The 26,566-nt window shown below is 38.3% G+C and overlaps 1 protein-coding gene across 8 annotated transcripts in view; it reads right to left on the reverse strand.

Annotated features, from left to right (window-relative positions):
* Positions 1 to 15,334: 15,334 nt before the first annotated feature.
* fam49a (family with sequence similarity 49 member A) overlaps positions 15,335 to 26,566 on the reverse strand; it is a 29,785-nt gene continuing 18,553 nt past the window's right edge. For 3 of the 8 annotated variants that reach the window (XM_046836609.1, XM_046836610.1, XM_046836611.1), the window contains 10 exons: positions 22,578 to 22,657; positions 21,454 to 21,575; positions 21,265 to 21,370; positions 21,035 to 21,171; positions 20,824 to 20,901; positions 19,808 to 19,924; positions 18,049 to 18,128; positions 16,252 to 16,378; positions 16,084 to 16,154; positions 15,335 to 16,003 (listed from right to left, as the gene is read on the reverse strand). In XM_046836609.1, the coding sequence (XP_046692565.1) occupies positions 15,940 to 16,003; positions 16,084 to 16,154; positions 16,252 to 16,378; positions 18,049 to 18,128; positions 19,808 to 19,924; positions 20,824 to 20,901; positions 21,035 to 21,171; positions 21,265 to 21,370; positions 21,454 to 21,575; positions 22,578 to 22,647 (972 nt within the window). In that variant the 5' untranslated portion in view covers positions 22,648 to 22,657 and the 3' untranslated portion in view covers positions 15,335 to 15,939. Of the gene's footprint in view, positions 16,004 to 16,083; positions 16,155 to 16,251; positions 16,379 to 18,048; positions 18,129 to 19,807; positions 19,925 to 20,823; positions 20,902 to 21,034; positions 21,172 to 21,264; positions 21,371 to 21,453; positions 21,576 to 22,111; positions 22,192 to 22,577; positions 22,658 to 26,566 lie in introns of all 8 variants that reach the window. The other 5 variants (XM_046836606.1, XM_046836607.1, XM_046836608.1 and 2 more) reach the window with 2 other exon arrangements.

The following is a 26,566-nucleotide window of genomic DNA, read 5'->3' on the forward strand; positions in this document are numbered from 1 at the left end:
CTCCCATGTGCTTCTCCTTTTCATAGTCTGGCAGAAATGATAGGTGGGTCTAAAATGTATGGTCCTATGACAATAGCAGTATATGGTTGCCTAGATACAAGGGATGGTTTAACTTACCCACTGACTCATCTTACCCCACTCTCTCCTACTGCTGAAAGAAACCCTCAACCTCTTCATTCAGCTTTTGAATCAGCACTATATATGACTCTATTCTATCTTTCAAATAATCCTTGACTTGTATTTTCCTGTCATGTTTTTCTTACCTTCCCAACAGGGGCTGATAATAGTTCTATTCCCTGACTTCATGCACTGGCACGAGGACATGTTTCTCACTGAGACTACAAAGCATGTGTGTAAGTAGCTCTGAATATGGGAGTCTGCTAAATGAATACGAGTCAATATTTTTTAGTCTTTTTGAACATTTAGAGCCATTCTGACTTAGTTTGCGACTTATGTAAAAAAAAAAAAAAAGAAAAAATAATTGTTTAACGTTTTAATGTAAATATCAAACGTTCATTATAAAGCTGTAATGAATGGACGTTCTGAGTTACCCAGATTTCGGGAAGTTTTTCTTTGCCACTGTTCACATATTTGTTCATTAGTGATACATTTATAGTGACTAATTTAGCAATTCAAAATTGATATTTATAATGGGACCATTTTCATTGTTGAAAATGTACAAGTAAATACAAATAAAAATTCAAGTGATGCTAAATAGAAATAGAAATGTAAGTGTAGAACTTTTCCCTTTTTTTACTGCTACACTTTTATCACCAAAAATGAGGATGGGTTCCATTTTTAATTCTGGATCCTCTCAAGGTTTCTTCCTCATCCCATCTAAGGGAGTTTTTCCTTGCCATAGTCGACCCAGTCTGTTCATCAGGGATGAATACACATACTTCACTTTAATTCTTAAGTTCTGTAAAACTGCTATGAGACAATGTCCATTGTGAAAAACGCTATAGAAATAAACTTGAACTTGAACACCTGCTGCCTGTTGAAGCTAAAGATGTGAAAGGAAATACTGCTCATGGCAAATTTTAAGCTGATTACACAGCAGTCCATAGCCACCAAGATCTTGTTTAAAGCAAAAATAAATAAATAATAATTCAATTTGTTAAATAAAATCCATTTTAAATAAAAAACATATCCTATGGGACTGGGGAAAACTTCAATGCAGACAACGTGGTCCATCTACAGTGTCAACAACCATTTCTGTTTCCTCAACCAGTTCAGAAAGGCCATGAGTTAGAATAACACATGGTGCACAAACAGTTCCAACACACAGTATGGTGTAAACCTGGCAACCCTACCTGCAGTGTGCGTTGCCATGCGCTGAGGTGAAGGTCTAGGTGCATGTGAACATAACAATTCTATGTAAAAGTTCTACTTTTGCATTAAACATTTAAAATGTATTATTTATATATTTTTATATATATTTTATGTTAATATAGACAGATCCTACTATTTGATGTTTTTTATTTGATCCACTTTAGACTCCATGTTAGGTTAAATCAGAGGTGTTTTCACATTTGTGAAGTTTGATAAATACAGGAAACAGTCACAAAGGGGCTAAAATGTCTACACCCCCATAATGCAACTTGGATAAATGCTTGACTATAAAGCTCAATAGTTCAGTTAATACTATGAGACTAAAATAGTCTATGAAGCAGTTAGCTTTGTGCCTACAAACTAAAGCTTGTAACGTGTGCCAGTGCAAACATTTTCTTCTGCCTGCACTAGAAGATATTTTGAGACAATGATGAGATATTGATTCGTGGTGTCCTGGTTGCTGATTGGCTCATCTGTCTGAAACCCATTGATCCATGGTTCTTGTTTGGGTGCTTGAATTACAGCCTGGGTAAGTCTGAAGGCTCTTTTTTTTTAGTGCATCTGTGGGGATGACACACATCGATGGATCAGATTGCCGCTCTTACTAAAACCTATGAGACCAGCTGATGACCTCCGTGCTCTTCTTTGGGTTGTGGCAGCATTTTTGACACCAATACTAAACTAAACTCTCATATTGTATGTGTGTGATTAAGGATGGTGAGATAATAACGAAAGCAGCAGGGAGCAGTTCTGCTTCGGTTCAACAAATGGCACGTGACTTTGGTAACAATTTAAATGAATCACTGCTCGAAGCAAGGACAGTCTGCACTGGTGTAGATTCTTAATGTCAAAGTAGCAGCCCATCATACACAGCCATGAATGCTCATCTGTCTAGCTGCAAAGGTCAACGGAGTGACCAAGACGTCCCCATATTCAGGGTCTTGACCTCAGCAGTATTAGAGCCAGTAGTCCTGCATGTCCATGTGGTGCACATGTAGATGGGCACTTACCATATTTACAATGCAATTATTGTATGAGAATCAATCCCACAACTGGTCAATGGTGGACAGTAACAAAGTAAATGTAATTCGTTACTGTACTAAAGGTGTTTTTTTTTTTTTTTTTTTTCACATATCTGTACTTTTATCAAGAATTTCCTTTAGGGAAGACTTTTACTTAAAAAAAAAAAAAAAGGTGCTTTTTAGTAAAAGTGCTCCCTTTACATGTTCACTTCTTTTTTCACATAAACTAAGTTGATTGAATGGTAGTCATAATAAATCATATTATTTGGATGCTTAAGTACATTTGAAGGCAAATACTTTTGTACTTTTACTCAAATGAAAGGTTAAAGGGAGAACTTTTACTTTCACTGCAGTAATATTGTACCTACTGTATCTCTACTTTTACTTAACTACCTGCTTTGTGTACTTCGTCCACCACTGCACCTGCTATATGCAGTCTATGCATATGGCAAGCCATCAGGGCCAGAATCTATCTATCAGAATCACTGACTTACGTTTACTTATATATTTTTGCCCATGAATATGCATTCTATCATTCCCAATAATACATTCTCTTCATTTCAGAGCGTTTCTTTCAGGTGCACTGCTGCTATGTGTGTAAGTTTCAGTCGGAGTTTCTATCCAATCAGACAATCACATTGCTGAAAGGCCAGCAGAAATGAACAGCCTGGATCTTGTTAGATTCAAATCTATGTTGCTTGAAACTGTTGCATTAATCAATCAGATTGTGAATAGGTCACTTCGAGGCCCTATAGAAGGCAAAGAAACACGTCAGGATTTTCACTTCCTTTGATTAGATGGTTGAGGAGCAGACTACCGCAAACCGCACCTGTCTCAATCTCAAATATATAGTCGTGTGGATTTCATAGCAGTTCTTTCATTGCACAATGGATGACAGAGGAGAAGAAATTGATTTGGATATAGATACACTTACAAGGACATTTACAATACGGATGTTTTACGAAAAGCTGGACATCGTGAGGAAAGGTCAGTAAAACAGTTCAAAACAGTTTTTCTTGAATCATGTATAATTTCCTTTCCTGTAGAATTTGCACAAAAACTCAAAATTGACCTTCATTTCAAATACCCAGGAAAAAAATGCACAAAAAATGCACCAGGGGTCATTTAATGTGGAATACTGATGATCCGCTGTGGCGACCCCTAATGGGAGAAGCTGAAAGAAAGTTTTAAAATTGATGCTTCTGCAAGAAATGACGTATGCGTGTGGTGCAGTTGTGGCTACAGTGAAAGGAGACTTGTTGAATTGTGATCTTTGGTTTTTTTTGTATTGCCATTCATTCTCACTGTATGAGATTCCTGTCTGTGCTGCAGCACTCTGTTCTACTGCGTTGCTCTATAATATTGATTGCTTTTATAGCTGTGGTGTCATAATGGTGGTATTAAGAGGTGGATTCATACAACACTGAAAGCCTTGGTGTGAAATGCACAGCCCACAACTGACTCTACGAATATCACTTATTGTAAAAGGTTCTTCTAAGGAAGTGCTGCAAGGTGAGACCTTGAACTTGAACTAATGAATTTTATTACACAGGGTGTTATCACAGTAGTTATTGCAACACTGAAGACCTCTCACCTTCTCAAGTTTGTGAACACCCTGAAGGTAGGGTGACAACAGGCTCTTGCTGGGAAGCTATCAAAGTAGTTATTGCAACTCTAAATACCTCTCACCTTCTCAAGTTTGTGCTACTGCCACTATATTCATGTTCAGTAGCTGCAAATCAAATAAAAAAAACAGGACACTTTCAAAAAGGAGATTTTAAAGACACACTACAATTGTTTTATTGGATTTTTTTTCCAATAATATATATTGTTGATTTGATTATGATTTGTTAGCAATGTAGTAGTGCGTTTTTTTAATTATTATGTAATTTGCAAACTTATTTTGCAAACTCCTCTTTCACTACATCTTAGTACTTTCTATTAGCACCAGGTTTTTTTTGTTCCATCATGTTTATTTTGAAAGCTATAAAATGTAAAACTATAATGAATGGACATTCGATGCTTCCCAGATGAGGATGGTTTTCCTTCTGATTCTGGATCCTTTTAAGGTTTCTTTCTCATACCGTCACAGGGAGTCACCACTGGCTCGCTCATAATGGATAAACTTATAGGCACTTTTATATAAATTATTAATTTATAACCCTGTTTATCTCTGTAATGCTACTTTGGGACAATGTCCATTATTAAAAGCGCTATACAAATAAAATTGAATTAAATTGAAAGTGTCCTATGGGGCTTTTATATTTTAATACAATAGAATACACTCCTCAGAACTGAAGGTTCTTATATAGTTATTATAAAACAACAATCTGATTAAGACTGTAATTAACAGTTTGCTGGTTTAAGACTACAGTTATCATGGACAGTTTTACATTTACTGTTAGCTCCCATCAGTGAACAGCTGATAACCTCAACAATAAAACTATAATAAATATATATAAATGAAATGTAATTTAGGATAATATACACTGGATTTGTTTTGCTAATAGCACCATCATATTGGAATAGCCATGCTGTATCAATAACCTTCCTGAATCTGCTCAGTGTGGCGAGTTTGAATCTAATCCCAAATTATCATCTTGCTCCAGGAAGTATCAGCACCATATTGAGAACTATAATCACGTGTTCTCAACTAGGGAGCTACATACATCACATATCAGTAAAAACACTCAAAAGATACATTTCTTACAGAAGTTGTTAAGCTAACTTCCTATCACAGGCTACACTGATGCAAGTCTACACTAGTGATTTGAAGATCAAATCATATTACTGACGGTTCTTTGAATCTCGTTAATCAAAATGAACAAATCTTTTTTTTGTCATTTAGTTTATAATAAAATTAATCAGTAATAAAATAAAATGTTACATTTTCAAATAGCAGATCCCCCAGCATGTCTACACACACCAACTTACACTATAGTTCCAATCATGAAAATATGATGAGGACAAATTATGATAACTTCAATTCAGTTTAATTCAATTCAATTCAATTCATTTTTATTTGTATAGCACTTTTAACAATTAACATTGTCTCAGAGCAGCTTTACACCGATAATGTGGAGATAAAGATGTTCTATATAAGTGTAAGTTTGTCCCTGATGAGGAAGCCAGTGGCGAAGACAAAAACTCCCTGAGATGGCATAAGGAAGAAACCTTTAGAGGAACCAGACTCAAGAGAAAACCCATCCTCATCTGGGTTGCACCGAATGTCTATTTATTGCAGATATACGATGTTGCAGTGTACAGTGATGATGATCAAAAGCAAACTGATAAACACAATGAGGAGCTTCATCTCTCATAACTCCTGGTCCGTATCGTTATTTCTTTTGTCATTTGTCTCCTATAATTTTTTTTTATCAATAATGTCAAGATTTGGATCAAAAGCCTGATCTTTTGAGTGTCACATGACATAAGAATGAATGACTCTGACCAGAGGACTCATGAGATGAACTATTCAATTCTGTTTCCTGTAAAATAACCGATGAAGGGGAAGATTTTGTGAAGCTTTGCTCATGCACGTTTAGTAGAATATGAACAAATCACTCTTTGAGACGACTTGCATCAAAAACTCGTTCAAAATGAACGTTTATTGAACCACCCATCACTAGTCTGTACTGCTTCTATAGGGAGTGACTAGTGATCTGCCATCGCTATCTAATTTGGTGCAGCCTAGTCCAGAGAAAGGAGCGCATTGTATTACACTCAAGACTGCTGAGAGTATCATCAGCTGCAGACTGTCATCTGGTGAAGACCTTTACATCAGGACAAACAAGCAAGAAGGAAAAATCACCGGTGTCACCTCCCTTCGGGCCAATAAACCTATTCCAGTAACGATCACCAGGGCAGCGATTATGTTCAAACAAAAACAAAACAGCACAGAAACCTCTTCTATACACTGCCAATATCTATTTAAAGCAGGCAGGAGTTAGTGATTGCTACTGCATGAGGATTTCACCAAAATCCTTAACAATCCTTAATCCTCTCTCCCTGTCACCCCTCTTTTCTCCTTCTCTCTCTCTCTTTCTCTCCTGATATACCAGTGACCAGTGCTCCTGTCCCTTTCTTCTTTTCGGATCTGCCTGATTCATCCAAACGCCCTTTCTCTCGATGGAATTCTCTTCAATTGGAGACACATGTGCAGCTGGAGATGGTTCCACCTCGACAGCCTGAAGATCCAGGAAGTCACTGAGCAACTCAAGAACTTTGAGGATGGATTTTGACTGTAAGGGCTCACGAGCACAGTTTGCATGAATAGTTCTACAATTAAGTGTCCATCACTGATAATCTCAATAATAATTATCTCCCAGATAAGGATGAGTTTCCTTAAAAGTCTGGTTCCTCTCAAGGTTCCTTCCTCATGCCATATCAGGGAGTTTTTCCTTTCCACAGTCACCACTGGCTCACTAAGGAACAAACTTTTAGCCACTAAACCTATACATTCTTTTATACAACTAACTGCTTTATCTCTGTAAAGCTGCTTTGAGACAGTGTTAAAAGTGTTATGCAAATATAAATGAATTGAAATCGAAGTAAAGAATGTCTTGAATCCAAATGAGCAGCTTTTCTGTTTGAGCAGAGAAAAACAGTGCATTGTATTTCTCCAGTTTTCAATTTCTCTGCATTTCGTACCTTTCTAAACAGAACTGCTCATTTGTGAATGCTGCGATTTGTCCCTGTCTCTGGCTGCACAAGGAGATTCTCACTGGTCCTGCAGTCAAACAAGTATATTTTTAAGCGTACCTCGGGTTCACCATGTGCTCTTCTCAGTTCATTAAAGCCCTAACAACCTGGCAGTTCCTGCTTTCCCATCAGGTAGCAAAGCCCCGAGCCAGGTCCATGCTGAGATCTACGAAACACAAGACAAGCGGACAGTATGCTTGAACACACATACACCCACGCGTTAGCTTATAAAGACGGCACCACGGCCATCTGTTTGTAAAAGCTCTCGTCGCATGCTACAGCGTTCTGTTGATTTGGGGGTATTTATTTATTTACAGAAATCATTGTTAACAGAAAAAATAAATATGATCTTGGTGTTAAGGTAATCCTGCTTGGTGAATGTCTTTAAATTCCTTTAAAATTAAATGAATTTCTAGAAATTTTGAAAAAGCAAAATGATATTACACATATTACAGATATTACGTAAAGTTTTTACAGAGCTTCACTTTTTCACATTTTGTTATGTTACAGCCTTATTCCAAAATTCCTTCATTATTTTCCTCAAAATTCTACAAACAATACCCCATAATCACAAGAAGCTTGTTTGGGAAAAAAATTTAAATGAAACAAAAATTTGACCGGTTTCACTGACCTGTGGTAAATTCAGTTGATTAAACATGATTAGGAAATGTACACACCTGTCTATATGAGTTAACAGTGCATGTCAGAGCATAAACCAAACCATGAAGTCCAAAAAATTATCTGTAGATCTGAGGCAGGATCGAGGCACAGATCTGGGGAGGGATACAGCAAAAATCTCTTCAGCATTGAAGGTCCCAATCAGCACAGTGGCCTCCATTATCCGTAAATGAAAGAAGTTTGGAAAGTTTGAAAGTTTGGAAACACCAGGACTCTTCTATGAACGGAGTCGCTATGAACAGGGTACAATGGCCTTAGTCACAGGAGTGACCAAAAACCCAATGGTCACTCTAAAAGTCCTCCAGCATTTCTCTGTGGATAGAGGATAACCTTCCAGAAGAACTCTCTAATCTCTGCAGCACTCCACCAATCAGGTCTGTATGGACAGTGGCCAGACAGAAGCCAATCTTTAGTAAAAGGCAAATGACAACCTGCATAGAGTTTTCCAGAAGGCACCTGAAGGAATCACAGACCATGAGAAACAAAGATTGAACTCACTCTTTGAATGCCAAACATCATGCCTGGAGGAAACCAGGCATGGCTCATCTTCTGGTCAATAATCATCCCTACAGTGCTCTGGGCCTCTGGGGTGACGGTTCATCTTCCAAAAGGACAACGACCCTAAGCACACAGCCAAGATAACAAAGGAGTGTCTAAGGGACGACTCTGTGAATGTCCTCGAGTGACCCAGTCAAAGCCCAGACTTGAACCCGATTAAACATCTCTGGAGAGATCTGAAAAGGGCTGTGCACCGACACTCCCAATCCAACCTGATGGAGCTTGAGAGGTTCTACAAAGAAGAATAGGAGAAACTGCCCAAAAATATGTGCCAAGCTTGTAGCATCAAACTCAAAAAGACTTGAGGCTGTAATTGGTGCCGAATGTGCTACAACAAAGTATTAAGCAAAGGCTGTGAATTTGTTTTGTTTTTTTTATTTAAAAAAATGTGCAAAAATTTCAAACACACTTCTTTCATGTTGTCATTATTGGGTATTCTTTGTAAAATTTAAATTTTCATTAATTCCATTCGGAATAAAGCTGTAACATAACAAAATATGAAAAATGTGAAGCTGCTGTGAAAACTTTCCGGATGCACTGTATGCACGTGAATGACTGAAAGAAAGTTCTATGGAGTCCAAATGTGCCATTTCTGACTCTAACAGAAGAACTTGTGTAAGATGAAGAACAAGAAAGAACTATGTAGGTGGAAAAGCTTAATGTTTTGGGGTTGTTTTAGAGACTTATTCCAGGTGAAAGAAAAACTGAACCAACATTGCCACCATTCCATACATCAACACCATGCAATTCCATCTGGACTGCGGCTCATTGGAACCGACTTCACTAGTTGAAGATTTCTTTCTGATGGTCTTGTTGTATAGTGAAGTTTTACAAGAGGAATGGCAAAAGTGTTTCAGTTTGAAGAAATGAACTGTCCGGATGTGTGTGTTCTTTATGCTAAGGAAGGATTTTTCAATGAGAATAAAATGAAACATCTGGACATTTATACATTTCTTTTGTCAAAGTAAAGCTTCATAAGCTTCTTTCTGTATATTAAGAAAAGTTTTAATGGGAACTTGCAAAAAATAAAAATAAAATAAATAAATGAAATAAAAAAATTGACCCAAAAAATAAAAAGTACACTTCTCTTACAATGTATTCGCTTTTGATCTGTGATATTACACACATACTGTGTGTAGAGAAATTACCCCGAATGTGAACCATTTATCAGGCATTTGAGATGCAAGTGGAGGGCAAGTGGAACCCACTGAAACAAGGATTTACATAACGCTACCAATAAACAGGTAAAAGGTCATGTGAGGTCCAGCTGCTGACTGACTTTCGATGAGCTCAAGATGGACGTCGTGCTCGCGGGAGTCCTGAATTATTTACACGATTAAGAAAAAAATAGACAACTGGGATATTTCGCCTCGGCTGCGCTTGTGCACAAAGGGAAACGTCGAGCGTGATTCACCACTTTTCAGCTGCTCACGGGGGGTTGAATACCTGCTGCTATACAATTTATTAAGCAGCATGCTTGACAGGTTGGGCTGAAGGGCTGAGCTCAGGCAAAATCACTGAGCACAATTAAGCGAGAGAGAAAGGCTTCCAGTGAGGGGGGGGGATGAAAAAAAACATACATAAATGGGGTGAAAACATGAGAAAAAAAAGAGAGCAGATTCCAGGAAATGAGCCAACAAATAAATGCTTAAAAAAAAACAAAAAACCAGCAATCATTTTATATATAATAATTGCTTACTTGTGGATATATATGATGTAATTCATTACAGTTTTAATAATTGAATAGAATGAGAGCAAACCATGGGATTCAGATGGTAGTAAAGGAGGAATAGCATTCAGATAGACTACATGAATGTACAGAAATAGTGTGAGCTGCAGCCTCATGCCTCCGTGTGTGTGTGTTGAGAGAGAGAAAGAGAGAGGAGAGAGAGAGAGAGAGAGAGAGAGAGAGATCAAGGGCACTTAGCAAAGCAAATCGAATAAGGAAACACAAGGGAGAAAGGGGGAGAAGAAAAAAAAAATAGTGCTGAGGCTACAGAGACGAGGTGAGAGGAGAGATGCATGGACTAGACTAAAGATAGTATGGAGGTGGTGGTTGGGGGGGAACACTGCAGAGATTAAAGGGAGATGAAGAGAGCAAAAGGATGAGAGGCAGAGAGACAAGAGAACAGAACGAAAGATTTGCAGCACAGGAAGATGATGAGGAAACAAAGGAGCCACAGGTCTCACATTGGAAATAACATCTGAGACAATTTATCGTTGGGCCCCGAGATTAACGGTGCATCGAGGGAGTCTATGAAAACCTTCCCCGTATTCAAACCGTTCATCCGTTCCTTCGTGTGCATTGCAGTGTGAAAGCAGCTTGCATACAGTATGACAAGAAATCTAATGTATATATACAAAGATTAACCAATTTTCTTTCTATACAAAGACATTTTCTGGGAAAGATCATCATTCCTGATTTATAACAATCTTAAAGAAGAAATATTCAGTATAAATATTCAGTATGAACTGTATAAATACATACGTGTGTGTGTATGTTTTTTTTTTATTGTAGCGACTCACACCATAATCCAAACAGCTAATTTCCAGCCTGATTGTACAGTGGCTCTAATCTCTTCAGACAGGGAATCCTGGTGCAGTGAATGTGTGTGTGTTTGTGTGTGTTAGCACTCGGCGGTATTCCCTCACCCCCCCTCCTTCCTGTCCACTGCAGTATCCCCCCACCCCCCTTTATTCTGACATGCGCTGGCATTCAGAAAGCCATACTGCAGAAAAAAGGCATCTGGTCTTGCATACCAAACTGAGGATTGTGAGATGGGTGGGGAAGAGGGGGCATAAGGGGGGTTCAGCTATTACCTCACGTGGCCTCAGTGTATATTACAGTCAGCTGCATGAGGCAGAGATGAACCATTACAGTGCAGACCACACAGGGCGTACGCCCTGTCCTTCTGCTATTGGGCTGACATGTTATAGAAGCTGTACACCAAACATTTTCAAACGCTTCAAATCAGGCCAATAAATACAAAACATTATTTATCAGTGCATACAGGCTCGACAGGCAGTCAATATAATCCTGCATTTGTAACACCTGCAAATGCATTGCGCAAATAATGCATGCAAAGTCGTATGACAAAATACTTGAGAATATACTGGAGATTTTGACGCAACTTTTATTCTTTCTACATGAGATATTCCGTTAGTATATTCCTTTTTGCTCCTGCCCCCCCTGCCCAAAGCTATTATGTTATTTTTAACTACCAGCACGTTTACGGCGTAGTGCTTTATAAACGTGTGATAACCGTACATTTGATCAAGAGGGGATTTGGCAGGCATATGGGCTTCAGAGATAAGAAGCAGTACTGGAGGAGTGCTGTGGAGATGCTTGTGTCAATCATGTATTACAATAGCTGCTTCTTATAGGAGTGTGGACTCAAACCCGGTGCAATACATGTACATCTCAAATCAAAGTGTTGCTCCAATGTACAGCACTGTTTTATCAGTGTTGTTAATAAAAAATTTTAAGTAAGTGGCACCCCAAAATCTGAAATATTTTGGCTGGAAAGCAAGCCAACAATGAGTGTCTGCAGGCAGCAGTGAAGCATGGTGGAGGTTTCCTTGAAACAAACATACAACCAATGTCATCAAGAACTCTTTAGCGTAGCGAACATTGAGGAGCCCTGGATGGGAGGGTTCTGGCCCCCACAGAATCCTGATTTCAACATCATTAAGTCTGTTGATAATCAAAATGAAAAGTAGACTGATGAGGGAAAAGCTGAAAGATTTGGCTGTAGCAAGAGGCAAAAGGCTGAATTAGTGTCTGCAGGCAGCACTGAAGCATGGTTGAGGTTTGTTGCTATGTAGTTCAGCATTTCTGGCAACGACCACAAACTGTGATTAAGAACTATCTCTGTGATCTTATTGATGGATAACTAAACACAGATCGTCTAAGATGTTTGGAACAACCTACCTGCTAAGTTCCTTCAAAACCCATGTGTAAGTGTACGTAGATGAATTGATGCTCTTTTGCAGGCAAACAGTGGTCACAGGAATTACTGATTTGATTCGGATTTTTTTCCATTTTGTTACCTGACAAAAAAAACTTAACACTTCTATTTTTAAAAGCGTTCTTACTTAACAGCATTTTTCACACCTGCCTAAAACATTTGCACAATTCTGAAGCACTGGGTAAAAAAACAAGTGTAGAAACAGGCAGGAAGTCAGGGACATTTTCACTTCCGTATAAAGACCACATTAAATGAACGCTTCAATATGGTCCTCCAAGTTTTGAAAATCTTTGAGAAATTCAACTTTAACTGAATGATAGATTGGAAGCTTGCATGACTGTTACCACGAAAAGACCAGACAAAAATGAGGATCCTTGCCAAATATGTAGGAAGTGGGAGGAATAAAAATGCATTATGTAATGCTTAGTCAGGGAGGTACAGTATGCCAGATTGAATAAAAAACTTTTGAATTTGTAGGCTTTTACTGTCATTCCAACCATTTACAGTAGAGTACACTGTGAAACCAAGTAACATTCCTTTAGGATCTACAGGCTACACAAGACAACATGAAAAAAGTAACACAGAAATACACAAATTTGACAAGGACACTTTTGAGAGAAAATGTGCACGTGAGCAATATTTAGTGCAAAAACAGCGTGGGACAGTGAGACGGTGGAAACGGGGACACTGCGGCAACGAGCAGTAGATTTGTGATCATGTGAATATATTGTCTATATAATAATAAACACTGTACATGTAAACTCTGAAGTTTATAGAAAGCAATTTGTGGGGAAAACAATTTTTTTTGCGTTTTGGGGAAACTTCTTTCCCCAAAACACATCTTATCGCCTTTGCAAAACATGAAAAAAAGACCGTAGATCAGATGAAATCAGTGTACTGTGGGTTCACTGGTTTATACAGTACACTGATTTCATCTGATCTACGGTCTTTTTTTCATGTATTGCAAAGGCGACAAGATGCAAAGGATAATTTTCTTTGGAAAAAAAGTTTATTTGAATTAATCTCGCATTGTACGGAACTACGTTCATGTAGCGTAAAAAGAGCGGGGCAGCAGCGTATCTGCCCATATGGCTCATAAAGGGGCGTGCTGCAGTTCCATTTTTTACCACCACATTTACATTGGAAACACGGAGGGCGCTGTCGAGCTCGAATGGGGTGAGACTTAATTATACCAAAACCATACTAGTCCAAATCCATGCAGTCAAATGTAAAACATCCATCTAATTTTACTATTTAAACTGGTTTAGAAACTTTGGAAATAGGTTTGAAATAATTTTACACACATTTATGAGGACTAATACAGTTTAAATAGTCCCATGTTATCATACAGATGAATATTTTAGTGGGGTGCTGCCACACCTGCAGTTACAGAAAAACCCAGCTGGACATCAGTGGGTAGTTCAATAGCAATGAAAGAATCACAAGCAAGTATCCTACAACTAGAATAACTAATACACTAAAACCATTCGCCAGGTTTCCTAACAGTGTTATTAGTCAAAATTGAACATGTGTTAGGAAGGATTTATGTACCTCATCCCTTTTTTAATCGATTATTGTATGATTAAGGAAGAAAAATAGACCTGGATCCTGTAGTCAAGGGCATTAAAGCATCTCAGCACTAATGATTATGAGACCTAATGTTTAGTCAATGCTAATGCGTATTTGGTACGTGGCGTTTATTAGAAATAATGAGCTCGTGCTGAAAACACGAGAACGCACCTGCTCGTCTGAACTGTAACGCGGTATAATTGATACTGCAGTGGCCGTTGCTAATCAATAAATACATGCTTTACTTGGTTTTTAAAGCATTGTGCATATTTAAAGGGAAACATCTCCAGATCCTGGGCAAATGCATGTATTTAAAGGAGTCCAGCGTAGTCGGTTCCACTCCTCCTCCTCCTCCTGCAAGTAGATATACAGTAAAGCAGAAAAATGCACAATTTGTACTTCTTGGCCTCATCTGTCTGTCTGACTTGACATCAGTTCTAGTTTCAATAGCTTTATATATATATAAAAAAAAAAAAGGATTTATTTTTATATAATTAAAAGTATAGAAAATTGTCCTAATATTATTTAGTAAGTGACCAATAATTTGTGACCACAATTCGATATGTAGATTAATTTCTTGTCGCTAATCTGTTTCTCAAATGCGTTCTCTCAGCACCGCTGCTGCTATGTGAATATGACGTGTCACAACACTACGGAGACCGAGGCGTGTCCTGAGAATCACATAGAATACAGATTAACATGGCAGAGGCAGAGCTGTAACTTCCTGGAGACACAACAGGAAAAGAACTTCTGGTTATATTTTATTATTTTTCTTTACTCCATAAAGGCCTGTGTGTGAAAGCACCATGCGTTAGAAGTACTTTACTTAAGTAAAAGGTATGACTTGATGTCTGTCTAAACCAAAGAAATAAAAGTGAAATAACTGTTCCACATTGAATTGCAGAGCATCACATTTTTCAATTGAATTGTATCGCAGGCTATGCATCAAGATGCAAAATGGCCTGTTATGGAGATCATAATATATACCTATATATCCCTAATATACACTGTACAAACACATTTTTGGGGGTTAGAGGAGTAGAACTGGAGTGTCAGATGCTTTACACTAATGTCCACGACCTTTTTAAACAAACACGTGGTCCATTGTGGCTCCAAAGGAAAAACGATACAATCAGTCACTAGATATCCACATGGAAGATGCACCCAATATAAAGGCTAACTGGTGTAGACATTGCAGAGTTTTACATCACTGCTCAAGCAGGGTAAACTTTGTGCATGTAGCAAAATGGCGCCATCTTGTGTTGGAAGAAGGAACAAAACAAACAAACAAACAAAAACCTCATAAGGCTTCTTAACCCAGACAAAACATGGGAATGATCTACTTCTGTACAGAAATAGGCTTTATTGTATTGTATTGTACAGGAAATATTCGGCCGTCCTAATTATATTCATGATATTTTCCATGTCTGCAGTGCATAATGAGAACCAGTGTACAGATGTGCAGGATGTACCGTCCGAATGATTGAAACAGGATGAAAATATTAAAATATACTGAAAAGGTAAATTTATTTCAAAAATGTAAAGCTGGGGCATTGAGTAATGAAGGGGTTAAAGGCAGAGGTGCATAAACCAGAGCAAACAGCACAAACAACAAGTGTATAACAAAAGCATAAAAAAAAAAGAAATGTGTAATTATTAAATTGTCTTTTTACTGTCCCATGAAAAATGAAAAAGCACCAAAAAAAAAAAACACACACACTGAGAACACTTGTTTTTAGCTTGTTTTCACTGCTATGCTCACCCTGAATATATTTACACACACACACACACACACACACACGCGCGCACGCACACACACACACACATTACTTTGGTTAAAAACAAATCGTCATTGTTGATTTTAAAGTGATACGGAGAAACCATACGAGGTGTGTGTGTGTGTGTGTGTGTGTGTGTGTTGGCAATTTAATTTAAAGTATACTGGAGGGAATGGCTATGTAAATACACAAGTATTAACATCAATTTCTTAAATAATTGTAAACATATACATCTTTCTGAGGTCTGTACACTGATCCTCTTTATATAAAAAAAGAAACAAAAAAGAAAAAAGGAGAGAAAAAGAAAAAAAAAGAAAAAAAAAGAAAGGAACATTACTGAAGCATTGTTCGGATGTTTTTTGGAGTCGACTCGTCATTCAAATGCTTTGTGGTGAATCTGAGGAGAGATGGGGGGTTTAAATAATGAGAAAAGATTACAAGCCTCATTCTGGTGCTAAATATAGAACCGGAACCTACTTCAGAGCATTAAGGAGTCCTTCAACGTTATCAGCCGGCTGGTCTTTCAGGACCTTTATGCATCCCTTCATCTGCAGAAACATCGACACACGTCAAAAACATGGTGGAATGCAGAGAACCGTAAGGGTCAGAAAGGAAGCGGCTTTATAATAATATAGTGAAGCTCACATCTATTTTTGAGGACTTGGTGAAGGCACCGTTGGGATGAACGTGGTCATAAAGAATGATGACACCCACCATCACCCTCATGCAGAAGAGCAGCGTGTCTTCGCTGTTGAACCGGCTTGTGTAATCACTAGGAAAGAAAAAGAATGAGGGTGAGGGGTGTCGAGTTTTACCACATACAAACATAATATATATTTTAAATATGTAAAGTGTAATTTTTTCTGTATACATGATGTAGGAAATAAGGAAATCATCCCAGAGAAAAAGAAAAAAAAAAAAAAAAAGTCAATTTTTTTTTTTAAACAACAAACATGCAACCCCAAAAGTCTCGCATTTCGTATGACAGTAAGAAACTAGAGGTGTAGAGATGATACAAATGGCATAAAATGAACAAAGAAAATGATGATATATACAGTATAACAATAATGAAAGAAAATTATGATAAAATACTACGTAAAGAATTTTTATAACATCATTTCACAGTACTGTACATATAGCCTACTCTACTTACGACCAAATCATGTTACGACCGTAACACGATAGTCGACGACTACCTGTAAATGGTTTCTAAATGTTCATATTTATCCGAGTTTGAGCTTTCCGAAATTGTAAATAAATTGAATGCACCAACTTTCACCTGCTATTAGAACACTGGCAGGATGGCATTTAAAAAACTGTGCAGGAATTAACACTCAATGGAGTTAAAGTGTTTTTTAATAATGTGGGCAAAAGATCTAATGCTCTTTGAAGTCCGTTTCATCAGTGGAAGAAAACAAACAAACAAAAAAAAAAAGATGGAAAAACATGGCCATTCTATATTCAGGTTTTATTTGTTGGCCACAACATTGCTGAACCTAGACCTGACCAACAGAAGCAACCCCAGATCATAATACTGCCCCCACAGTCCTGTACAGTAGGCACTGTGCATAATGTGTCCCTTGATGCACCCAGGACTCTGGAACAGGGAAAATCTTTACTCATCAGACCACGTGACCTTTTCCAATTGTTCTGGAGTCCAAATATTTAAGCTCCCTTTTAGGATCAGCCTCACAAGTGGTTTTCTAAAGCATACACAACTGTTTTGTCCTAATCCCTTGAGTTTTTTTTTAACGATTTGATTAAACTATAGGAATAAAATTAAGGTTTGTGAAATTTGCAAATCATTGCATTCTGCTTTTATTTACATTCAAGGTCTAAGGTGTTTACAACAGCTGTCTGTCTGTCTGTCTCTCTGTCTACGACTGCGACTGTATGTAACTACAACCTTGCATGAACTTCAAACAGTGACAGACCCTGGCACAGGGTACAGGCACACACTTATTTAACAGCTTTTTTTATTCTGCTCAACACTCCCCTGCCTGCATCTGCTGCCTGTGAGTGACTTTTTTATAGCACTGCTGGCCTCATTTTCAGTCAAAAAAGTGCTCGAATAAATTCCAAAAACTTTGAGAACCAGCTTTTGTTACAGTTGAATAAAATATTTCTACTTTGTGACATGATACTGTAATATTATTTGTTAATTATATTCTGGTATGTTTAGGTGTTGTTGGTTGATGCAGTGTTCAGGTGTACAATTCGATTTGTATTTTAGGAAACAAAACCTAAAAAAAATAATAAAAAAAAGCAAAGTTTTGAAGTAATTAGTAAGTTTTGCAGTAAGGTATCTAAACTTTCTCAAGTATGATTTTAAGCTGCTGTTTACCACTCTGTTAAATACACACCGCTACCTACACACGTCAGTTCTACAGAGACGAAAGACGAGATTGTTAATGAGGTGAACGACGCTGCTAAATTACTCACGGAGTCTCAAGCATGACCTTGCAAACACTGGCCATGGTGCTCAGGCAGTCTGTGGTGTTCTCCAGGGGCAAAGTCTTGTTCTAGAAGGAGAGAGGAGGTGCAGTTTTACACCATGTTGGAACACAGCAACCTCAAAAAAAAAATTACAGAACAAGAAGACACAAAAGTGAGTGCATCCCTCACATTTCAGCAAACAAAGTTTATCTCCGTAAGGGACAATACTATAGAAATGAAATATGGATATATTTTAGAGTAGTCAATGTACAGCTTGTGTAGCAGTACAGATTTACTGTCCTCTATAAATAACTCTAAATTAACTGCCAACAGAAGAGAGTACACCCTAAGTGAACATGTCAAAACTGTGTCTAAAGTGTTAATATTTAGTGTGAGCACCATTGTTATGTTGCACTGCCTTAATCCTCCTGGGCATGGAATTCAACAGAGCTGCACAGGTTGTTGATGGGATCCTCTTCCACTCCTCCATAATGACATCACTGATCTTAAACACATGGGGCTTCTCCACCTTCTGCTTGAGGATGCTCCACATGTGCTCAATAGGGTTCAGGTCTGGAGACATATTTTGCCACTTCATCACCTTCACCTTCAGCTTCCTCAGCAAGGCAGTTGTCAACTTGGTGGTGTTTATGGTTGTTATTATGTTGGAAAACTGCCATTAGGCCCAGTTACTGAAGAGAGATGTTTCGCCTTAGAGTGTCACAGTACAGCTCCCCAGTACCAGCAGCACTCATACAACCCCAGACCATTATGCTACCACCACCATGCTTGACTGTAGGAAAGACAATTGTCTTGGTTCTTCTCACCAGGAGGTCACCACACATGCTGGACACCATCAGACCACAGGAGATGGTTCCAGTAATTCATGCTCTTTGACAGGTCGTCTTCAGCAAACTGTTTGGGATTTTCTTGAGCCAGCTTCTGAAGAGGCTTCCATGCAGTGTGCGTCGTATGGTCTGAGCACTGACAAATGGACCTTCCGCTTCTGCAGCTTCTAAAGCAATGCTGCAGCACTCATACATCTGTTTTTTCAACTCAATTTCTGTGATGGACACTTGCCAGGTCTGTTCTGAGTGGAACCCAATCTTGGAAAACCTCTGTATGACCCTGACCACTGTACTATAACTCAGTTTCAGGGTGTTTAGTGATCTTATAGACTCTACATCTTTGTGGAGAGCAACAATTCTAATTCTCTAATCCTTAGAGAGTCTTTACCATGAGCTGCATGATGAACATCCAGTGGTCAGTATGAGAGAATTGTACTCAAAGCACAACATTTTAACTGCTCGAATACAAGATACACAAATTTGTATGATTCTGTCAAGCAGACAAAAACATCAACATGATGAATAGGACATGTGGCTTTGCATGTTTACACAACGTCCAGCTGTTATCATTTAGGGTGTACTCACTTTTTGTTACCAGGTATTTAGACAATAATGTCTGTATGTTGAGTTATTTATAGAGGACAGTAAATCTGTACTGCTGAACAAGCTGCACATTGACTACTCTAAACTATATCCAAGTTTCATTTCTACAGTATTGTCCCATATACATACAAATACATATAATAACTACTAAATCATGAAATTTGGAGATGCTGGGCCTCACCTTGTTTATGGATTATTGAAAATCATCTTAGTTTATCAATTAGTGTCCAAAACTGGACTGATTTATTTGATGAAGTTGTAATGATTTCACTACATATGAAAAACGTGTAATGAAGCAGAAAGGAGTTCATTACCTCGGTCACAAAGTTCGTAGTCGCTGTACTGAGGGTTTTCAGCATCGGAGTGGCCTCAGCATAAAACAGTGACATTCTGTTCGCCATTTCGTTGTTGACTTCATTTTCGATGTCCAGCTATGGAACAATAAGTAACGATGCACAACTATTAAAGTCCGGAAAGGCTACAGGTTTGTTAGTTTTCTGTAAAAAGAATTGAGATGAAGTAGTAAAATTGTTGAATAACCATTCTTTCCCTAAACATTTTGTTGAAAGATAGAAAATGTTTTTGTAAACAGTAACTACAGTAAACTATGGAGACGGCCCAACCCCTGAAGCTGAATGCCACTGAAACACCGGTTTACGATTGCCATGGTGTCAGGTTTCTGATTGGCCATCATTGAGTTTTACAGACATTGTGGCAATTGCTTGATCAAAATAATGTATTATTTTATATTGATTTTTTAAAACATGGTTGTCAAATTGCCATCTGCAAAAAACAATACGTGTTGATGTACACAAATTGCTTCACCTTGCATAATCAAATGCATTTTTCTTTGATTTTATGTAATTTTTTTTTACAGAAAGAAACAACCCAGCACAGGGAAATTTGTTTGAAGGAGAGTGCCCTCTAGAGGCGAATCACTGTTGCCACAGTTAACAGATCAATTGAAAATGTACTTAATCTGGCAATTAATTTACAAAATTAATATTAAAATGAACAGTAAATGCTTTAGGAAGTATTTTTTTTGGTTTAACGTCAATTAATGTTACAAATTTAAACTTTATACTTTAAAACGTTACTGTTTCATATGCATCTAAAAAGTCATGCTTGAAATGGCCTTCTTTAAGTGTGTTCAAAAGGCCAGAGCATTTTTTTACTTTACAAATGTATTAATCGGATGATGAATTGGTTATGGGCAAGTAGACCCAACCTTGTTATCGGTATCGATAAAATCTATTATCGGTGAACCTCTAACTAACACGTGACCTTTTTGTCAACTCCTGCATAGAAAGAGTATTGAGGGTCTTCTTACATTCATGTTGTTTATTCTGTTTCGACTGATCGTTCGTCTGTAGTAACTGAAGTCGTTCTGGATGGCAGGAATTCGCATCTGGTGGGAAAAAAAAACATCATATATACACACACAGATATACAAAATTTTATAGATAAAAATAAATAAATCAATAAAAAATAATAAGTGACTGCAAACAGGTTAAAGTTCAACCTAAATTCAAAACTAGAACCTTGAGCTCGTCGAATCGGAGCGTGAAATGCAGGATCTCAGCAAACTGCTTGGCGAGGGCCTGCTCCTTCTCCAGGTGCTGAGTGGGAGTGTAAGGTGGACAGGTCAGAGACTCGAGCAGGCTCTGCAGGGCTTTCTCTGTGCCAGTGGAGAGAAAAAAATCCATGGAACCTGCGCTTTATATTGGAACTCAAAAGGATGCGTTCTGAACAGCGTGAGTGAGAACGTTACCCAGTTTCAGCGAGAAGCCGTAAAACTGCTTGAGCCGGATGACGAGCGGACACACAGATTTCCACGCCTTCTCTTGTAGCAGTAAATCATTGGGATTCTGTATAGCCTGAAAGCGCAAATCAAAGGGTTAAGTTTGTTTGTGCAAGTTGGAAAAAGGCATTATTCGTTACGAGTGGGTGTCCTGCGTACATCTCTGATCTCCATTCCTGCTCCTTTGTAAGCCTGCAGGCCTGACAGGATGCTCTCGGATTCCTGGAGGACGGCGTTCACCTGGTTCCACACGTCACACTCGCACTCTGTGGGCTGTGCATCTGATGTACGTACAGAGAAACCCTTACTCACATGCACAACTAAATTAGCATGCAAATAATAATCTCCGCATCCTCCACAATTCCTATCTGCTAGACTCAATACTGAGTCGGTAAGCAAAATAGTACATCTCAGATAATCATTTACACGGTGACAGCAGGAACACATCTTCCACAGGAAAGTGTTAGTGCAGACAAAATTATTGCAGGAAAGGTATAATAGCATGCAAATGAAGGTGAGAGGAGAAGAAGAAGCAGCAGCAGCACCAGGAACACTGCTACATTAGAAATCGCCGTACCATGCGTCACAGCACCTACTGTGCACAAACAGCAAACATGCATTCTGAGAAGATAAGAAGTAGTGAAAGCAAAAGGTGCCCGGGTTCGTCTAAAGAGCCAACCCCCGGAGAATAGCGCATGCACTAACATCATCGACTGTGTTTGACAATTAGACAGAGGACGTGACAACACAGAGACATGCAGGGGGTTTGGTAGACGGCAGGAAAGGACAGACTGGGCCAGGCAAAAGCTCTGCTCACTTTCAAAGTCAAGGAAAAAGTTTGGCCCCTGATCAAACTCTGTGCAAGTGAGCACTTTTAAAAGATTCCCCATTTGGTTTCTGGAAGAAGAGAACAGAAGGAAAAAACAGGGAGAGAGAGAGAGAGAGAGAGAGAGAGAGAGAGAGAGAGAGAGAGAGAGACAGACAGACAGACAGACAGAGAGAAAAAGGTGTTGCATGTAACAGATAGCAATAGTTTGATTTTGCTGCCACGGATCTGAAACACTTCCATAGAGCACAGATGAAGCTCAAAGTGAAGCATTTTAGTTGTTCATTTTATTTTTATTCTTTTCATCATTAAAGTTATTCACAATCTCCGAACTCTCTTAACGCAGAAACGTGGTTGTGCTCTATGAGAGTGTTCAGACCTGCGGCCGTGTCCTGTGAAGGAAAGATCAGCAGTTACACAGTTCCCCTTCTGAGGCTGCAAGTCCTCATACACTTACTTTCAAAGTCCAGGAAAAAATGTGGATAGTTCTCTATTTCTCTTGTAAGGACTTTTAGAAGATTACCCATTCCAGCAAACCTAATCAAGATATAAACGGTAAAGAATTTGGGTGAAAAAAATAAAATAAAATTAGATATAAAAAGTGGTTTACACAATTTTAACACATGTAGAACTGTTGCTGTTTTTGCTGTGTTCAGTTAAAGTCATATATTTGACTTCTCGAAAGACAAAAAAAAAAAAAAAAAAAACTACAGCAAAGAAAATAAAGCAAATGCACATATTACAATTCCTGACTTCCAACTCAAAAAATAAATAAAAATAAGACAATGAACTCAATTTCTACCATTTATGTGAAAAAAAAAAATCACATTACAATTAGCTGAAATGACAAAAGACCAACATGAAGTCTTTCACTTTCTAGCTTCTAACATCAGAAGCAGGTTGTACGCAGCAGATCTTTAATACTGAATACACTGAAAGAAATGTCAACTGGCCATATTAAAGGAGCCCCCATTCCAGTATAAAACTCCAGTATGTAAATGAAGCTTAACCCTTGATGTTTGAACAACACATGGATATGATCATACATTTTATAGTTAAAAGTATATTAACACCTGACCATCACACCCACGTAGTTCTTCCCCAAGGTCTGCAGGACACAGCATCATAGTAAGAATATCTTTCAATATTATTACCATATCATATAATTACATCTTTAATGGACCTAGAAGACACAAACCCTGTTCCAACATGATAATGTTACTGCACACAGTGTACAGGTGTGAAAAAACCAACACTGACTGACCCCCAGACCTTTTCCAATATCAGCAGCTGATCTCAGTAATGCTCTACTACCTAAATGAGCACGAATCCTCACAGCAATGATCTGACAACAGTACATCTGGAATCAGATGATATGGAGGCAAATATGGAAGTGATTGTCAGGTGTCCAAAAACTTTTGGCCAAATGTTAATTTTGATTCTAAAATAAATTAGAATAAAAAAAATTACGTAATTAAGTCTATGGAAAATGTAGTGCTCTGCTTGGTCAAAGGTTTGTGGACACCTGAGCATTAGAGGTGCTTCAACATCAAGTCCCCGTTTGCTGTTTTTATAACCTTCACCTACAACTGGAAGATGTTTACACATTTTCTATAAATTTCCACATTACATACGAGTCACGAGTTTCAAAGAAAAGGTGAAATGACATCAACACCACTTCGTTTTCAGTAAAAGGTGTTGAGATGTAGAACCGGTTTCCGCTCGAGGAAAAGTGCTGCAGGTCAGAATTCCGCGCTTTATAGCCGTCTGTAATATAAAGAGGTCACATAAACAGCAAAAACAAACGAAAAGCAGCCCTGCATCATCACAGTGTATGAAGCACTGAGCAGAAAAGGACTTGAGCTACACGATTTTGTGGGCACCTGACCTATGCCTTATTGCAGATTTACTGTAATGATAAATTGGGAAGGCTTTCCAATGAATGTTGGTGGTGAGGATTCAGATACAAGAACATTAGCGAGAGCCGGTTCTGAAGACGGTGAGGAGGTCTGGGATTCAATTTGGTGTTCCAAAATCTCCCAAAGATGTTCTGTGGGGATGATGTCGGCGCTCTATACGAGACACGAGTTCTTCCATTCAAACCCTAACGCATCTTAATGGAGTCCGCTTTGCGCACAGAGCATGCTGGAGCCACGTACGGTTATAACAGCCAGATCAATCTGTGATTAACTAAAGAGGTGTCAGTCAATGATGGACAATGCAGACAAATCTTTAATACGTGTTTCAAATACACTGCAATCTCACATGGGTTTGGATAATAGAAAAAGTATAGTCAAGTTGAATGAAAAAAAGCTTTCCCTCTAATTCAAACAGAGAAGCGAATCTGATCATCATTAGGCTCTGATGCGTCCCTGCACTCGCAGCTCCATGGTAACGTTGACGTTTGCATAGAATTGACCCCTATTTCATCAGCTCTTCTTACAAAACCAGAAAAAAATTTTTTTTGAAGGGCCAAAGCAGCCAGACTCGGTGAGCTGCATATTCTGCCTAATTAATGCCAGAAATGCTGAGCTGTAACTTTCGCTTACATATTTATATTCAGGGTGTGGCTGCAAAGATGCTCATCGAGTATCATATTAAACATAGGTGCGTTAATAAGATGTACCTACATATCCTGTTTTTTTTTTTTTTGCATTTGCCAGCTTGTTAAAGGAGAATTCTCTCAAGATGATACGAGTCCAACCTGGTGAAGACTGTAAAACAGTGTGGAGGAGGAGCACCAGTAAGAATAGTGAGGTATTAAGAGTGCTACTGCGACTTCTGATCAGTGCAAGAAATTAATTGCATAACCTCAGGGCCTGAATATACCTTCCAGGATAAAACAGCGAGAGAGTATGGCTGTATCTCAGAGGCTTAGTAACAGATTTGGAAAGCTTATTTTAATAACTCTGAAGTTGACAAGTGACAGAAAAATAAAATCTAATTGGGTCTTAGAGTGTAAAGACCCTCTCCAATCATTTATGACATATTTATGGCATGTATCCAGAGTTACTAACAATTATCACATTTATACACCTGAGGGTTAAGGGCCTCTCACAAGGACCAAAACAGTGACCAGAAGTCCTACATCCTATCCTTTTGTTCCCTGTAATACCCTGCTTTTCAGTTAATTACACTAGATGGCACACTCCAATCACTACTGACCCTCAGATATTCATTCTTCACAATTGCCATTGCCTTGAGCACTACTTTAACAATAAATAGACCAAAGAAATGTACAATAAACGGCCGTATGCAAGATCTTTGCTGGGCTTCAAATTAGCAAAAGCTAGCAAGCATTTCTCCAAATGGAAGTTTTTTGAAAGAATGCATGGTAGAGAAAGCAAGTCTTTTGTGTCCATCTTTTTTGTGCTGGATAAAAAGCGTGACACTGTTCTCTCAAATGTTTTCTTTACTTTGGGTTTATATTAGATCCCCCCTCCATCTGTCACTGTCCCGGCCCTGGAGGTGCAACATGTCAAAGAAACGTCACAGTTCAGATCACATTACATTTTTTGAGTCATAAATCGGATCATTTTCCGTATCAGCAAAATAAACAACAAAACAAAACAAAAAAAAGGGAGGGGACGAAACTAATTTTCTTTTAATTTATTAACAGCTTTACTTCAATCGCACACATTATCCTATGCGTGCTATTTGAACTATGCCGGAGGCTTTTCAAGCTCTTCTACTTTGATTCTGCAAACAAATAAATAAATAGTACAATTTTAAAAAAAGTTAAAAATTAGCAATTATTCTGCGGATCACGGCCCGAACCGTGACTTGTGACAAACGGCGATCCGTAGTCAAAACTTTAAACTCCAGTGAGCAAACCATTTGCCCATCGCTACACTGCAGTGTTGTATCTGAAACCGAAGGTACAGCCTTGCAGAAGAGGAAGTATAGAGAGCAACACTGCTGTATGTGGTTAACCAGATTACGGAGTGTGCTGCGTTATTTACAAAGACAAGCGATTTCCTGTCACACCTCTGTTACACCGGCTGCCTGAAAAAATCTTCTCAAACTGGTAATTCAGAAAATACAAACTGAACTGCAGTCCTTCCTTCATTCATCATTTACACAAATAATTCACAAAAAACAAAAAAATAAAAGTGGTCTAAATTGATATACCTCTTGGTTGTATGTTTATATACCTGTATCTGTCTCTACATGTGGTGGAGTTACAATAGAGTTTATTTAAAACCATGCAAACGTCCACTTCAAAAAAATCAATCAACCAACCAATCATTTTAATACGTATTATTGTAGAAGTAAAAATAGCTGAGGGACCTTGGTAGGCTGTCAGGAGTCATGTTTCACATAAAATGCTGTGTCAGATTGTGTAAATGAGGAATATCCGTGATGTTTGGTAATTTAAATCAGTTTCCCCTTTAAATAGGTCTATAGCTGTAATAGTACAACAACACAGAGAAAAAGAGAAGAGAG

This window comes from Silurus meridionalis, chromosome 23 (assembly GCF_014805685.1).
Source record: "Silurus meridionalis isolate SWU-2019-XX chromosome 23, ASM1480568v1, whole genome shotgun sequence".
Lineage (NCBI taxonomy): Eukaryota > Metazoa > Chordata > Actinopteri > Siluriformes > Siluridae > Silurus > Silurus meridionalis.